Source organism: Diplotaxodon limnothrissa, linkage group LG22 (assembly GCF_057381915.1).
Source record: "Diplotaxodon limnothrissa isolate DT_005_m linkage group LG22, D_limnothrissa_male_GT1.1, whole genome shotgun sequence".
NCBI lineage: Eukaryota > Metazoa > Chordata > Actinopteri > Cichliformes > Cichlidae > Diplotaxodon > Diplotaxodon limnothrissa.
The window spans coordinates 19,108,032-19,125,065 of NC_140616.1; the positions used below are offsets into that span (position 1 = coordinate 19,108,032).

A 17,034-nucleotide genomic window follows, 5' to 3' on the forward strand; every position below is an offset into this window, starting at 1 on the left:
GTTAATTTGTTTTATTTATTTATTTTTATTTAGGTTTGATAAACACCTTTATTTTAAATTGAGTATTCTGGCAATTATGTTGTTGTTCAGGCATTAGAAAGATTAAAATGATGGTCAATGATTTATAACTTAGACTTCATAGATTTGCAAATTTGAGCTGCTTCCTTTAGGGGTGACCACTGTGAATATCTGCCTCCGTCTCAACTTATCCAAAGCAGCATCCTGTCACAACAACCCTCTGCAATGTCCTTCACTACATCCATGAACCACCTCTGTGGTCTTCCTCTTTAACTGCTGCCTGGCAGCTCCATATTTAACATCCTTTGTCCAGTAAATCCACTATCCCTCCTCTGCACATGTCCAAACCATCTTCACCCTTGTCTCTCTGACTTTGTCCGCAGATGGAACAACTTGATGGTCCCTCTGATGTCCTCATCTCTAATCTTGTCTGTTCTGCTCACTCCCACATTAAAGTCTCAACATCTTCAGCTCAGCTTCCTCTCTCTTTATCAGTGTCACCATCTCCAACCATACGTCACGTCAGGTCTCACTACCATCTTGTAAACCTTCCCTTTGACCCCTGCTGATATCCTTCTGTCAAAAATCACCTCTAACAACATCATCAGTAAGGCCAAGGCATGCACACTTGCAGACACAGACATTATATAGACTCCTTTCAAGGTTAGGGGTGAGACATATTTTGCTCCTACCTGCATAAGCAACAGTTTTTGCAGAATGTGTTCTTGATGTTCCACAGATAAGCGCGAAGAAGATGATCAACAGGAAGCACCTGGCGTGGAGACTGAAAGTATCTCTTTGAGTGTGTTAAAGGTCATCAACAAAGAATTGTGGTGTGCCTTTTGTTGCAGGACAATTAAATGAGGCGCTGCATTGACTCATAGTTTATCAAGCAGATTGTGAGCACAAAACACCTGCCTGTGAGCCCCCAAAACAGATGTTTAGGACCCAAAATCATGCAAACTCTGGTTTTCTCTTATCAGAGGCTGTATCACACCTGGGCTGAGGAGTGAATATAGCAGGTGCAAATTAATGACCAAACCAGACAAAAACCCACATCAGTGGGTCTACATTCTGGGGGATATGCCTATCCTCAATAATCACCTTTACTGACAAGTGTTTGCACATAACTGTTTCGCCATTTTGGTGACAACGTAGAAAATGAAGAAACAAAAGAAAGGATACATGAAATTATAGAAAATAGAATTTATAATGTGTAAAATATTCAGTGCTTTTATAAAGTCGCGCTGTACAGTTTGTGAAAACATCCAAATGTGCCTTGGATGACACCTTTTAGCTGCTGCGGTTTGTGGATTTCTCTGCTTTCGGTTTTATCTTTAGTAACCCAAAGGTTTTGGAGTTGAGATCGGGTGAATCGGATCCTTTCCTTCTCTATATTATCTCTCCTCATCGTTGTGGTTCAAGTTCATGCTCGTTTTATTTAATTTATTTCTAGGACTGTGCAGGTTGTCTCTTAGGTGTATTCCAGTTAAGTGTGATCTGGCCTTCCCGGGCCCTGTTTCAGGAAGCCGGTTTAGTGGAAAAACTGAGTAAGTATACCCTGAGTTAACGAAAACTCTGGGTTTTCGGTTTCACAAAGCGAGTTCAGCTGAAGCCTCAGTGAGTCACTATGACGACACACTCCGTGAAGCTAACCTGCCCCCTAGCAGGTTTACTACAACTAACCCTGACTGACCCCGCCTCTTTGTCGGAAACCTGACAGCAGGAAGTGTCAGACATGGCGTGTCCCTTCCTTGAAGAGCCAGTAGATCTTGAAGCCCAAATTCTCCGCAGAGCACTCCGCCGGGAGAGAGTGATTAGAGCGCGTATGGACATGTTATCATTACCTGATGATTTCCTGTGCGAACGTTACCGTGTCTCAGCACAATCAATAAGTTATTTGGATAACATCCTCAGGCCATATATTGCGCATGTGACACATCGCGGACATGCGCTCAGTCCATTACATATTCTTTGTACCGCACTCCGTTTCTTTGCAAACGGGAGCTTTCTGTACAATATCGGTGACGCTGAGCACGTTTCCAAGGCTACCGTCTGTCGGGCAGTCAGGAATGTTACAGTAGCACTGAAACGTCTCCTGTACTCGTCTGTGGTGTTCCCCGGTCACAGACCCACAAGATTCATCAAAGAGGGATGCCACAAAATTGCAGGTATCAGGATGAACAAAACTCAATGCATGATGTGGTGATACGTGAACTACCACTCAAATGGTACATAAATTTCCAGGGTTCCCAGGCGTGATTGGCTGTATAGATGGCACCCACATCCCAATCATTGCACCCTCAGCAAATGAAGGAGACTATGTGAACAGGAAGTCCGTCCACAGCATCAATGTACAGGTACATAATTCCCTGTAGCATTTCACACCAACAAGTGATGGCATCATGGTAATGGATGCTAATATGTGTTCTCTGCACTGGGCAGATCATATGTGATGCTGCCAACATCATCACAAATGTGGAAGCCAAGTGGCCAGGCTCTGTACATGACTCACAAATATTCCGTGAATGTACACTGAGCACAAAATTTGGACATGGTGGGTCGAAGTAACTGTGAAATATACAGAGACCAATTGCCACAGGGACGTTTGCACTGACATGTATTCTTCTGTCCTAGGAGAGTTCACTGGCCACCTGCTTGGTGATAGGGGGTACCCATGTCTACCCTATTTGCTCACCCCTTATCCTGACCCTGAACCGGGCCCACAGCAGCGTTATAATCTGGCCCATTGCAGGACACGGGCCAGAGTTGAAATGACCATCGGAATGCTCAAGGCCCGGTTCCAGTGCCTTCGTGGACTCAGGGTCACCCCAGAAAGGGCATGTGACATCATTGTGGCATGTGTGATCCTACACAACATTGCCACGATTAGAGGTGAACAGTGTCCAGCTGAACCAGACAACAGCAGTGATCCACACGATGAACATCCTGACCCACCCACGAACGTACAGGATGGAAGAGCAGTCAGAGACACCATATGCCACAACCATTTCCTGTGACCCGTCAACCCAACATGTTACAAGACAAATACACAGATACTGTGGTCAACTGCCTTTATTGGTCACCCTGTATGTCCTGTACACAAAGAATAAATGCGTATATTAGTATGTTGTACAAACACTGACATGATTCGTCCATCTATGATCACTCCACCCACCCTTAACTGTTGTTCCAGCAGTACAATCTCCAGCTTCGACTTTTGGATCTGCAGCTGGAGGTGCACCATTTCCATGTCGCACTTTCTTATCTTCCTGGCCAGATATGTCTTATACAGCTGCTTCACAGGGAGCTATTGCAACAAGGGACATAGCATTGGCATCCATAGTACATGCCTACTTAGGTTGGTTGTAAATCAGTGCTGAACAACCCACTGTGGAAAGGTTCGTTGTAGGAGTGGCTGGACCCTCTTCCTCTTCATTTCCAGCATCACTCTGCCGGGGACATAGTAAGTCCATGGTGTCATCATAGTACCACATTGTCGTCAGTTGTTATATTTTCCACTGTACACTGTATACCTCATAGTGTGGCTCTGTTGCGGCCTCCTCTGTAGCAGCTGTCACTGTTTCGTCATCATGTGCCTGTGGTGGAGACATTTAACAACATTGCTGTTCTACTGTTGACACATGTAGTCTGTGGAGTATTACGAGTACTCACAACTGCATGTCGGTCTGGCTCAACAGGGGGCTGCACCAGATGCAGTACACCATCACCGTCAACTGGAAGTATATGGGGTTCATACAGGTCACTCATGACTTATGTGGGCGCAAATGGCAATTACCAGACATACCAATCACCATACACCTCATTGTCAGTATGCTCTCAGAGACAACCGACACTGAGGGAAGGCAAAATCAGTAGGTGTCAGGGTGGAAACGCTTTTATGAGCTTTATGTTGCATTGAGGTATATGTTCATATGTTACACTTATTGGGAAAGGTACGGAATGTACTACTCGCTCTGTCTCTGGGAACAGGGAGCTCACCCTGTGGGAGGTTAACACACACACACGCATGTATGCAAAATTAAAGGACACTGCTATGCTCATAATAAAGACGTACCACTGCAGCTCGGTGTGTGTGAGTCTCTCCCTGGGCCCTCACCCGTGCAGCACGTTAACAGTTTCCAAGTGTCTCAGTGTTGTTTATTCACCTAACTGTTTGATGACTGTCATTCTCTGTCAGTAGGACAGTAACTTCACTACGACATAGTTCATTTTGGTCAAGGTGACTGTGCAGAATGGATGTATGCACGCCATGTATTGTTTTGGATTTACCCCTTATGTAGGCACTTGTGTCTTGTGGGGTTGTTGCCACAGAGGATGTCCCCGCAGAGATGCCTTCAGCCACAGGGCGCCCACTGTTTTGGCTGAGGGCCAACTGCTCAGCCTCTGTGGGTGGTGGTGGTGGAGGACCCCCACCTGTTTTTCGGGCCTCCGCTTTTTTTCTGTTGGCTGTGACGGCACACATTTGGGCATACAGAGTAGGCAAATGTGTACTTGTGATGTGCTCAGATAATTTCAATATGTGCTTACAGGTGGTATATTACTGTAGCCTCTAACTGCAATTGATTTACATAGGACACACAGACCAAGCACTATGGCTCATAATACAATTACACCTTACCTGTTTGGACTATGTTTTTATACTTCATTTTTACTTGCTGCCAGGAACGTTTGGGGCCTGTTGGGTTGCACCTGCGCTCACATCACATCACAAAATAAAATGTATAACATAATAAATAGAATGACATATGATAAAATAACGTGTTATATGGGTGGAAATCCCTAGATCAATGTTTAAATTAACACTCACGCATTGACTCTGTCGGCTATGTTTTGCCATGCATGCTCCCTTTCCTTTGCAGCTGCGGCTGTGTTACTTTTTTTCTGCATGATGTGCATGCTGTCGGCATATGCTGCCATCAGAATTTCCGCCTCGAGCGCTGTGAAATACGTCGAACGCGCCTTCTTTCCCTCCGTCTCCATGGTGACTCGCTTAATCTGTGCTCCACTGATCGGGGCTTTATGTATCCTCGTGCGCGTGCTTAACTTGGGGTTGTAGCAACTCCGCGTTGACTGAACTAATTGTTATCAGCCTTTCTGAAACCGAATATTCCGAGTTGGACAGTTCGGGGTTACTCAACCCTGCGTATCGTTTTTCACTCTGAGTTTTCTAAACCGGCTTCCTGAAACAGGGCCCTGTTCTTGATTGTACCCTGTGGTTTACACCTTCAATTCAATTCAATTCAATTCAATTCAATTCAATCTTTATTGGCAGACTACATGTCCATAAAAACAAGACAAGAAACACACACACACAACTCCCCCCCCCCCACACACACAACACAAGGTATACCATTAAATATATATATGTATATAAATAAGTATATAAAGCATTTGTAAAAATATAAAACCATAATATACATAAAACACAATTACTTAAAATAAATCAATAAATACACAAACACTTTAACCAGTGCTTTCTGAGACTGGATGAGTAACGGGAACCACTCACTGTCGGATCTGTAAGTGCTAAAATTATACTGTTACTCGAACCATCCAGTCGTTCTCTAAAACTGAACATTAGCTTCCTTAAAAGTGCTTTAAAAGTCCAGACACCCACAGCTACAAACATCTGACTGGCACTACCACTTCTAGGTATCCTGCAAAGGATTCTCATCGCATCATTATATGCAACATGCAGCTTCTGCATGCTACATTGTTTGTAGGATGACCACAAGGGGACAGAATATAGCGGTGTGCAATACGCTTTAAACAAAGCCACTTTAACTGGAAGTGAACAAAAGCTGAATTTGCGTGCAATAGTATTTGCCTGCACATAGAGCTTACATCGTTGTCTGTATATGTCATCATCATCATTCATTTGCTCAGTAATAAAGTGACCGAGGTATTTCACCTTTTTATGAACTTCAAGAGTTTTTTGTGCCAGTTTAAACAAAGGGAAATTTAGCTGTTTATCCTGCTTGGTTCTACATATCAAAACAGCACTTTTAGCAGCATTGTACTCAATGTCATATTGCACACCATATTCAGTACAGACATTAAGAAGATCCTGTAACCCAGCACTGCTTGGACTAAAAACAACCAGGTCATCTGCATACATAAGATGATTTATCAGTGCTTCACCTAATATACACCCAGTGTTACAGGCTCTCAGCTGTATGGACAAATCATCGACATATAAATTAAATAAAATTGGAGACAAAATCCCACCCTGTCTGACACCATTGCTGACACCAAAGGGGGCAGAAATACTGCTTCCCCATTTAACCTGCATGTTCTGATGAGCGTACCAGTAAGAGAGAATCCTCACGATGTATTGAGGAACTCCCCGTGTCTTCAATTTATCAAAAAGTTTTCTGTGGTTCACTCGATCAAAAGCCTTAGAGGCATCAATGAAACACATGAGGACAGATGAATTTTTAGCCCTATACAACCTGACTATTTCCTTGAGTGCATATATGCACATGTCAGTGCCGTGCTTTGGTTTAAAGCCAAACTGATTATCCAGAGAAGAGATGAACACACTAACTCTATCAAACAGGATTCTTTCTAACACCTTAGATAAAATACTGGCTAGTGCAATCGGCCTGTAATTATCCAAACAGCTCACTTTTGCAGCTTTGTCTTTCATAACTGGTACCAGTAAAATACACAGCATTGAGTCTGGTAATATGCCATGAATCATAAACCCAGTGAAACAGAGTGCTAAAAGAGGAGCTAGCCTTAAACTAGCATGTTTTAAATGTTCTGCAGTGATGTGATCCAAACCAGAGGATTTATTATCAGACAACCTATGAATGGCTTCATATACTTCATGTGTCCTTACACTTATTGTGTCATTACTCATGTCAAGATTGTCCTCATATGGATCACTTTTTATACAGTTAAACAACGCACTGTAATGCTGTCTCCATAATGCTGCAATGTTATCTGCCCCAGAAACACCTTCAACAGTTGATGGTAGAGATGGTTTACAGTTATTAAGAGCTTTCACCTCTTTCCAAAAATCTGCCATATTATTACACAACATTTTCCTGGCCAAAGAATCTGCTCTCAGCATTTGCTCATTTTTAGTTATAAAGCGAACAGCGTACTTATATCTGGCATTCGCACATTTTTTCTGTTCAAATTCTGGGCCTTGTTTAGGTCTTCCAGCCATGGCCCAACATTTATAAGCTATGCGAGCTTCATCATGGTACATGGATACATGTTCTTTCCAGCCAGGTCTGATGTTAGGTTTCTTATGCTTATATTGTTTATCAAGCAGTGTACCACTTTCATGCAGAGCAGTCACTATATCATCATACATGGAGCAGAGTAAATGTTTATGCACAGCATTCTTACAGTTGACATCCTTGCACAAAATAGCTTCTTTCGGCAAAGAAATGTTGTTCAGATGTATATCGGTATTACTATGATAAGCTAAGAAATCATCTTCACTACAAGCTGACCAGTCTAATTTTACACTGGTAGCAATATTAGCAATATTGTTTCCAGTTGTTGCTGGCATTTGTTCCACATTCACAGTAAAACCAAAAGGTATATGATCTGACACAGTTACCTCATACCTAATAGTCATGTTTGCTAAAGCTGCATGTCCATCAGCTGTACAGATACAGTGGTCCAGCCATGATGTACTATGCCAGGCTTCACTTATGTATGTATAGCTATCTGCAGGCAGTAACACTTTGGTAGACAAGATAAGATTATTAACTTGACAAAAATGAGTTAAGTGGTCAGCAAACTGAGAACTGCTGTCTGTGAGATCAGCATTAAAATCACCCAAAACATATATGCTGTAAGTATCATTGTCTTGAATAAATGCATTAATAAAAGCCAGCCTACTGAGGTATTCTTGCTCATTTTGACAAGATTCATAGGGAGTATAAATATTAAGAATGATAAAACTACTATTGTTCTGTGTATATTGTATACCAATACACCAGTCTACATCCAGTCTAATGGGCTTTATCACAGGGTCTATTTTTTTGTCCCAAAGCACAGCAACCCCTCCAGGTATTCTGCCTCTGACTATAGCTGTGCTGAGATCAGTTGTAAACACCTCTGTTTTCACATTCAGAAGCTTTTTTCTGATAATGGTACGTCGCTCTTGACACAGATGCTGTGAAGTTGTTTATCTTAACCAAAGAAAGTATTCTGCCATCATCCACTTTTGAATTCTTCAGTGGTCTTCTAGGTCCTTTGGTGTTGTTCAGCTTCCTTGTGCAAGGCAAACTGAACAACCAGCTGTTTGTATACTATTTGTTAAATTTCGAATATCATTGCTTATTTTGCTAAATAAGCTGTATTTGGATTTGCAGTGGAGGAATATATAAAATAAAGAAATGACCTGTTTTGTAAATATTCTTATGACTGCTTCATTGTACATACTCTGTGTTCCACATTGTAATGAATCTAATGCTCTTTGGCCGCTTATGATATATTTTTTAGAACTGTTATGTTATAATTGTTTCAGTTTCTGTTGTTTTCTTGGCCAGATCTCGTTTGAATTTTTTTCTTTTTGCCAAATAACATTTTATAATATCTGTATATATAAAGATACATATAAGGGAAACTGGCAAAAACATAAACAAAACACTGATTGCAGTTTCTACCTCGTGACAGTGACGTGATAGCTTTCAATTTCAGATATATTTGGCAGTATATAGGTCAGCAATTTACAGCAGATTAAACTCCAGGTTTTGGCGGAGTTCAATCACGGAAAATAGGAAGATCAAAGCTCCTTCTCTTTCCATTTGCTCATTTCTCAGTAAAGCGGCACTGAGTCTGCGCGCTGCGCCTCGGCGCTTCCCATTACGTAATTGACGTCGCTTGTCACAATCCAGGAAGTGATCGTTCTTGTTTGTGTCCCTGGCTCGCTGTTCCCATCTGTTTTTTCTGAGTTAATAAAGCGCTTTCACGGGCCGAAATGGCGACGTTTATTTCAGTCCCGTTGAAAAAATCGTCCGAAGTGGATCTGGTGAAACCGCTGTCGAAATTCGTAACGTCTACTTACCCGGCGAGCGAGGATCAGGGAGAGTATCTCCGCGCCGTGGAGGAGCTCAACAAGCTCCGCAAGAGCGCGCTGGGAAGGCCGCTAGACAAACACGAGAGCTCCCTGGAGATTTTACTCAGGTAAAAAACAAAACACTGTTTCATAACACGTGAACCGCCTGCTATGTAACTAACGCCAACTGTTCGAACGGCTGTCTCACCTGTGGCGCTGATTTAGCTCGGCCATCGCCGCACCCAGCGGGGTTAGCTTTGAGCTGCTAGCACCGAGCTAAAATGCTAGGAGGACGCTCTCAGGGAAATAACTGAGTCATTTGTTACTCCTGCCAAGTTTCCCTGCGGGGGGAATACAGGCGGGATGTGCTGGCTGGTTTAACCGAACTGTCAGTTGCTTGTGAGGGTAAATTGGGCATGGAAAGCCGACCTGGTTCACACTTATAGCTATGGCCTTTACGCTAAAGTGGCTTAAAGAAAACTATACCTTGTCTAGATTTAGCTTAAACACTGAATTTGAACTTTCTGAATGTGAGAAAAGAACCTGAGTTGTAAGAAACAAACTTATACTTAAAACACAGACACCTGTCGCAAATGCCTAGAGAAGGAAGCCTTCGGTGTGAGTGTTAGCAATAGCAAAATGCAGCTTAATCACGTCTAACTGGCAGTTTTGACGCGTTTGTCAGCACAGAGGCAGTGTTGGTGAGAAAAGCCTCAGTATGTGTCTGCTCATCTACAGATGCAAAAACAAAAGGGAGAGAGTCCAGACCGTGCCTTTTCCTGTCAGCCAGAAGTTGCTGATGTCACTGAGAGCTCCATAAAGCTGAGCATAAATGGTGTCACTGTGTTAAGTGCTTTGCATAGAGGAAGTTGGTAGGATAGATGTGATATATTTTTGTGAAACAAAGTCCCTCTGTGTCCTTGTCACCTCTATGTTGTTAACTGGTGCCTTTCCTCCCGTGTAACTACACTTACCGGTACTTATAAATGAGGCATGGCACTAATGAGGGATGAGAGAGATGTGGCACTCAAATGATCCTGAACCCCAGGCTGTGGTGAGGGAGGGGGGAGAGGGAGATTGTATTTTCCAGGGAGAGGGATAAATGTGTTTATAAACTTCAATTTGGGGGACAAAATCAGCTTAATATTTGTGACTTTTCTTAAACTTGATGGGTTATTATATACCTGCAGCCTATGTGTTCTTATGACCGCTGAGATTAAAGTTAACTTCCAAAATAAGGGCACAAAAGTATATTAGTGGGTTAGTTTCAGTGTAGCCTTTCTTCTGCAATGAATATATCTTGAACAGGCCTGTTTCTTATTCCTGGGTGACATACAGGTACGGACTTTGTCCTTTTTAATATGACTCGTGATTTATTTAATGCATAGAGTCCTCTCATATTACCTTAGTAAGTGTCCAGGTATGCAAATTTGTGATCCCAACCTTTTGTTGTTGTGTAGGTAGGTATATTGAAGTTTGTGTTTGTTTATTTTAAGATTTTGATTTTAAATAACTGACTGGAAATAATTGATCAAAAGTCAGCCCAGGTATTTTTTTCTGTCCTGTCTCTCTAAAAACGTGAACAAATTTCCTTACTGTGTGAGCGCTAGTTTATGCTCTTTTGTTTTCTTGGGTTTTCTGAGGGAAATATTGATAGAAACCAATTTAAAAATAATTCTGTCTGAAAAAGATTAATATAATAATCTGTTGGTTAAACTAACTTACAGACTTTTGTGTGTGATGTGGGACCTGTGGTTTAGTAGCAGTCTGCTCAGGACCGATCAGAAGCATGCTGAAACTGATTAAGCCGCCATCACTGAATGTTAGCATTGTGTCACTATGGTGACCATTGTTTGCGTAGGAACCTTTCTTTCTCTCTCAAGCTAACCAGGTGGCACGCCTCGGCTCACCTTTCCACTGCTCAGGTGTGTGCGTGTGTGTGTGCGTGTGTGAGTGAGAGACAGAGGGAGAGAGAGAATAGGATACAAACTTTGTATGCAGTTTGTTCTGTTTTAAACACCAGTGTGTGTTTACTGATGTGTTTTGAGTTCAGGAGAGAAATGTTGAAGGATCGGTAAAAGGGATTCCCTGATGTCATACCTCAGAATAGACTGCTCACACATCACAGGCGCTGATACTGATAGGACAAAGAGCCGAGGTGTGTGTGTATGTGCGTGTGTGTGTTGTTGTTTCCTGAGTCATTGTCAGATGACTCTGAAATGGCTGAGCTTCCTCACACCACAGATGTCATAACATTCTCTACCTCTATACAGCTGGTTCATTTCAATTATGTTTCAAAGTCTCTTCATTACTTTTTTCCTAACTTGCCATGAATTGAAGTCCCTTTGAGTACTTTTTAGAGAAATGTTATTTCTGGATTTAGATATAAACAAAATCAAAGTTTCAATCTGTGGTGTTTCATCACTCTCTGCAGATATTATGATCAGCTGTGTGCCGTCGAGCCCAAGTTCCCCTTTTCTGAAAACCAGGTAAATGATTGAGCTGCAGCACGCATGACCGTGTGTTAGTTACAGAGCCAAAGCACTTAAACACAAAGCCTCTTCCTGTTTCTGCAGCTCTGCTTAACCTTCACATGGAAGGATGCCTTTGATAAAGGATCGCTATTTGGTGGCTCCGTCAAGCTCGGTAAGTTTGGCTTTTTTAACACGTATTTTTACCTCCGTAAGAACACGTGCATGTCATTGTGTGTATAACAGTTGGCTGTAAAAGGAGGAAATGATATCACATTAATTCCTGTAAATTTAAAACTCTGCCCCTGAGGTACGTAGTTGTTGTTCTGTCTTTTATTCCTCCTGTCTCTTTGTGTTTTCATCTTTCTTTCACATACACAGTCATGAAACACACCCAGTGAGAAACAATTCTTTTTAATTCAATGCACATATGAAACAGGCCCAACAAGATGTCATATGGAGTTAGAAAGATTTCATAAAGAAGTATGTGGTGCTGACATGTGTTTCTTGTGTAACAGAGCAAGGGGAAATCACATGCACACACAGTTACTCATACGTCATATTGATCAGCTGGAGTTCTCAACCATTGGATTGTTTCTGTTTCTGTTAATTTGAAGGAATGATGTTTGTGTAAATCCATGCAAACAGCTGTTTCAACAACCTGAAACAATATTCAGTGGGGAAAAAACTGATGTCACTTTGTCCTCTCTGTGAGTTTTCTCACCCATGCAGCGCAAGAAGAGACAGAGAATCCTGACAAAAACAAAAGCAGTGACATAGTCACAAAAATCTGGACTTTCCAATAGGGCTGCTCAATTAATCGAATTTTAATCACGATTACGATCTGGGCTTTCAACGATCATTAAAAATGACTGAGCCGATTATTAGCCCCTCCCTAATTTATCCGCGACACCTTAAAGGCCGGTCCGTGAAAATATTGTCGGGCATAAACCGGTCCGTGGCGCAAAAAAGGTTGGAGACCGCTGATTAAGAGGACCCGAGGGAAGCTCGGAAAGCTAAGCAGAAGTTATTTGGAGAGTGACTGCCGTTGGTTGAAAAGAGAGTTTAAAAAAAAAAACTTCAGTGGTGTTGCACACTATTTTATATTATTTTTTTAAAGTCATTGTTAACCCTTTAAAGCCGGTCAGAGCTGCATGCTCCGTTTTGCGTAACTATTGTTAAATCCCTGTAGAACCTGAACCGTGTAAGCTAGCGCAATAATTTGTTTTGCATATGAAACCGGAGGAGTTGTACTTACATCTGATGCCATCAGCTTGTCCTTGGTCACGGTTTCGTTCCACATATAGCTTTGCAAAAATTCCATAAAAAGCGCTTGCAGGAACAAAAACATAATATTCCAGAAACACGCTTTGCCGTTCCTATCAGCTGTTCGTAACACTTCCCACAGTGAAATGATGCACATGCTGTTTTCTTTGCAAATTTGCATCATAGGATTGTTTTTTGTTTTTCCTGCAGTATATAAAAATTGCTGTATCTCCAAAATAAAACTATGAAGACACTCAAAATAAATTTCCTGTTGTTGTAAACTATTTTTTGCAACTTTATTGTATTTAAAGTTTTGAGGGATAAACCTCTTAAATTTCTCCAAGTAGAAATATATGTAAACAAAACAAAAGCGATTTTCAATTTTTTTTGTAGTTTATTGCACTTTTTTGCAATTTATGTAATTACTATGGACTTAATGCATACATATTATTAAAATATGGGCTATAACAGTTGTATTGATGTATAGCAACTTGAAATGCTCCCACAAATGGCACTACAGCATGTAAAAAAATAATATAAGCTCTGGTGGACTTGGTTCTATAGTAGGTCTTAAAGGGTTAAATAAATATCGTCAAATAATCGTGATCTCAATTTCAGTGAAAATAATCGTGATTATCATTTTTGCCATAATCGAGCAGCCCTACTTTCCAATATTGTCAGTGCTTGTTATCTCAACTTCGCTGTCTCTAAATATCTCTCAGAACTATGTAATGAGCAAACCTCTCAGCTGGGATGGGAAATCCCCAGCTCAGTGCAGCTACACACACCTAGGGGTGCGACCTGACCAATGAGATTTTCCCTCTTTGTGATACTGGCCACTTAAAGCTTGTGGCGATAACGTCATGTGACTGTGATCAATCAACAGTTTGTTATAAGTGTAGCAGTGTTTTTTATCAGAAGTTTAATAATTTACAAACTTACTGTAAATGACTATTTATCTATTTGCACTGTGACTAAACCACAATAATTCAAAGAACAAACACGGTTTGACATGTTGGAGATAAAAATTTATAGAAATCAATCAAATAAAAGCATGTTGATCTAGAACTTTTGAAATTTTAGGAAAAGTAACATTTTACATAGTAATAAAGGAAAATTGTGGCCGTGTTTTTGTATGCTGCGTCACATTTGGTTAGTGGAAAATCTCAACTATGTTGTGGAACTGAGAGTGAGCCCTTCTTGTGCCTTTGTGTTGCAGCTCTGGCCAGTTTGGGCTATGAGAAGACGTGTGTGTTGTTCAACGTGGCAGCTCTGGCCAGTCAGATCGCCTCAGAGCAGAATCTGGATAATGACGAGGGACTGAAGACCTCTGCCAAATACTATCAGGTGGGTGTACTACCACACAGTAACACACAGTATACTATCACTGTTAAAACTTAGATGATATTTAGTTCTCCTTAAACAAAACCTAAACCCGGAGCCCACCAAAAAAAAAGATAATTTATACCTTTGTCTCTCATAAAACAGTTCACTCAAGCTGTCTTTTACAAAAATATGGAGAAATATTCAATTTTTGTGTTTGTTTTTGTGTTGTTTTTCGTTCGTTTGTTTGTTTTAACTGAGTCGATTCTTCTTGTTTCTGAAATTTAGATAAGGGGTAAAATTTCCAGGATTCAAATGTTTGTGCAAATGTTCTCCAGAGAGTAGATGCACAGAGTGTTTCTCTCCTCTGTTTCGGTTGCCTGTGTGTTTGAAGCCAGGAAATGTTCAAAGCTCTTTGTAGCACCTTTATGATCCATCCTGTTACAGCTGTTTTGGGTTTACTCTGCTGTACGTCTATTTTTGTCCTCTTTGTCAGAAATTTATCAGGATGAACTTCATGAAGTTTAGCCCTATCTTTCTAAATGCATCAGTCTGACTTTTCCACTGATGATAATAAATATTTGCATTGATCTGCTTCCCCAGAAGGATGAAAAGCTTCAGAAAGAGTAGGCCTGCAGAGTGTTTAACCAGACAAACAAACAAAATGCAAATCTGACATGTTTCACTCCAAGCTCGAGACCAGAGTGTGACAGAAACAGGCGGGACTTACAAATTTGTATTTTTATTTCTTTTCTAACATGTGACGCTCTTATCAAACATGTGACCTGATGGTGCTGCATTTGAGGCCCAGGAAGCTGGCTGAAAGCCACAGTTAGCTCTGTTTTTGGGGAAAAATCTTCTTTTAGTTTTGGATTGGATTCATTTTTTTCCTCTTGGTGTCTTCCTTTAGCTGGCCAGCGGGGCGTTTGGCCACATCAAGGACACAGTGCTGTCTGCTCTGAACAGGGAGCCCACCATGGACATCTCCCCTGAGACTGTAGGCACCCTGAGCCTCATCATGCTGGCCCAGGCCCAGGAGGTCTTCTTTCTTAAAGCCACTTCAGGTACCAAAGCCCTGACCCTGAAGACATGACTAAGCCTTTCAGTGCATTTTGATGATCATTTATTTAAAACACAGACTCTATTTTAAGCCCCTTTGAATACTTTTAAAAAGTGCATGACACTTCTACTACTGCTTAAGAGTTTTACTCTGTGGGCCATCTTGCAAGTTAACATTTTCACAGAAGCTTATGTTACAAATAAAATGAAGTATTGTACTTTAATTAATTATATATCATCTTTAATTACCCACTTAAGCAGTTTTTTTTTTTTTTTGGTCTCAAGATTAATTTCCAGTGCTGATGGGAGCAGTTTAGGTCCCAGTTACTCTCAGCTTCTGTCCCCATTCTGTCTGCACAGTTTGTGTGTTGGAGTTTTAAAGATTACATTATAAAATAGGTTCTTATATAAAAAAAACAAAAACTCATCTGCTGAGAAGTTGTGTAATTTTGTTGTAGATTACTTTTCTAACATGTATTGCTGTGATGTTTTAATGTAGTGGAAGCAGTCAGCTCTGAAAACCACTCAGAGAACCACTTTAGAGTTTGACCAAAGCAACCAACCAGCATCATTATCAATAACGTTGGGTCTGTTTTACTGGATATACCGAGAAAAAATACTTCCCATCAAATTATGTTAAAGTAAATCTCATAAAATGGAAAAAAGCATCACAAGCACACTCCAAGTTTCTAAAATTGGTGAAGAATTTGGTGATAATTAAAAAACAAATCTTAAAAATAAATAAATAATGGAAGTGGGAATTGGTTCTTTGGTCCATCCTTTCCTGGGACTGTCAGACTACCGGCGTTAGTGGTCGAGGGTTAATGTGTGATTTTGAGTAAAGCAGCTTGTTATCTGGAGTCTTTTCACGTGTTTGTCTTTGCCTGGTGCATCCTTTTAAAAGGCTCTTGTTCACCATGTAGATAAGATGAAAGACGCTGTCATCGCTAAGCTGGCCAATCAGGCGGCAGACTTCTACGGAGATGCCTTCAAGCAGTGTCAGTATAAGGACAACCTCCCCAAGGTATATGAAGAACACACACACACAAAGTTACACATTAACCACGAGATGGAAAGCCACACATCCACGGTCAGCCATGTGCTCGGCGGGGTGCAGACATGCAGAGCGTGGACTCTTAATGCTTTAGAGTGTGTCTGGTTGTGTGTATTGTTTTGTGTTTATGTGGGAAATATACTCGGGTTGTGGGACTGTCCCATTCACACCCTTTCTGTTGTCATTTTTCTGTTTCCATCCTGTTTTCACTGTGACTGGTTGATTAATACTCAACTACATATTGACCTTTGTTCTTTCTGATTGGTTTCTCTCCGTTTAATCAAAGACATCTTAAAGTAGTTACTAACAATTTAAATGATGCAACCACACATAGACACACACACATTAACAGAGGTCCACGCTGCACGTTTAATATTTTGGAGTTAAGCAGATCGAAACAGAGAAAAGGGCAGCTGTTATAAGTTATAACTGAAGTATTTAAATGTGGGAATTTCCACATGTCTAAATGTAACAGCTGTGACGTGTTAGAAATGATGATGTTTGATATAAACTGTACAAATATAAATTATAGCTCATTGAAAAATATTTTTTCTTACAATAAAAACGCAAAATTCTCCATCTGCATACCTTAAAGCTGAAAGGATTTATCAATCAATTTGTCAGCCAACAAAAAACATAATCTGTTAATATTTTGTTAGTTAATTGTATAAAACGAGACTTGCTTTCAGCTTCTACTGAGATTTTATTTCTCCATATTTTATTGTTGATAAATAAAAATCTTTAGATGTCTCTGATAGGACAAATCTGGGACTATTTAAAAGTCACTAATTATG

At 40.8% G+C, this 17,034-nt stretch overlaps 3 protein-coding genes across 4 annotated transcripts in view; 1 reads left to right on the plus strand and 2 right to left on the minus strand.

Moving 5' to 3' along the window:
- Nucleotides 1–3,049: 3,049 nt before the first annotated feature.
- LOC146609799 (uncharacterized) lies at nt 3,050–4,504 on the minus strand. The gene is made up of 5 exons (XM_085346787.1): nt 4,312–4,504; nt 3,694–3,755; nt 3,555–3,617; nt 3,411–3,470; nt 3,050–3,328 (listed from the first exon to the last, which is right to left on the minus strand). Exons 1-5 carry the CDS (start codon nt 4,502–4,504, stop codon nt 3,101–3,103), a joined length of 606 nt encoding a protein of 201 aa, XP_085202913.1. The 3' UTR covers nt 3,050–3,100.
- Nucleotides 4,505–4,591: 87 nt separating this feature from the next.
- Nucleotides 4,592–8,465, minus strand: LOC146609800 (uncharacterized). Its single transcript, XM_085346143.1, has 3 exons — nt 8,452–8,465; nt 5,805–8,150; nt 4,592–4,595 (listed from the first exon to the last, which is right to left on the minus strand). Exons 1-3 carry the CDS (start codon nt 8,463–8,465, stop codon nt 4,592–4,594), a joined length of 2,364 nt encoding a protein of 787 aa, XP_085202269.1.
- A 446-nt stretch (nt 8,466–8,911) lies between these two features.
- Nucleotides 8,912–17,034, plus strand: part of pdcd6ip (programmed cell death 6 interacting protein) — a 20,494-nt gene continuing 12,371 nt past the window's right edge. For both annotated transcript variants that reach the window (XM_085346557.1, XM_085346558.1), the window contains exons 1-6: nt 8,912–9,195; nt 11,502–11,556; nt 11,644–11,713; nt 14,024–14,151; nt 15,038–15,191; nt 16,110–16,210. In XM_085346557.1, coding sequence (XP_085202683.1) covers nt 8,990–9,195; nt 11,502–11,556; nt 11,644–11,713; nt 14,024–14,151; nt 15,038–15,191; nt 16,110–16,210 — 714 coding nt within the window. In that variant the 5' untranslated portion in view covers nt 8,912–8,989. The remainder of the gene's footprint in view (nt 9,196–11,501; nt 11,557–11,643; nt 11,714–14,023; nt 14,152–15,037; nt 15,192–16,109; nt 16,211–17,034) is intronic.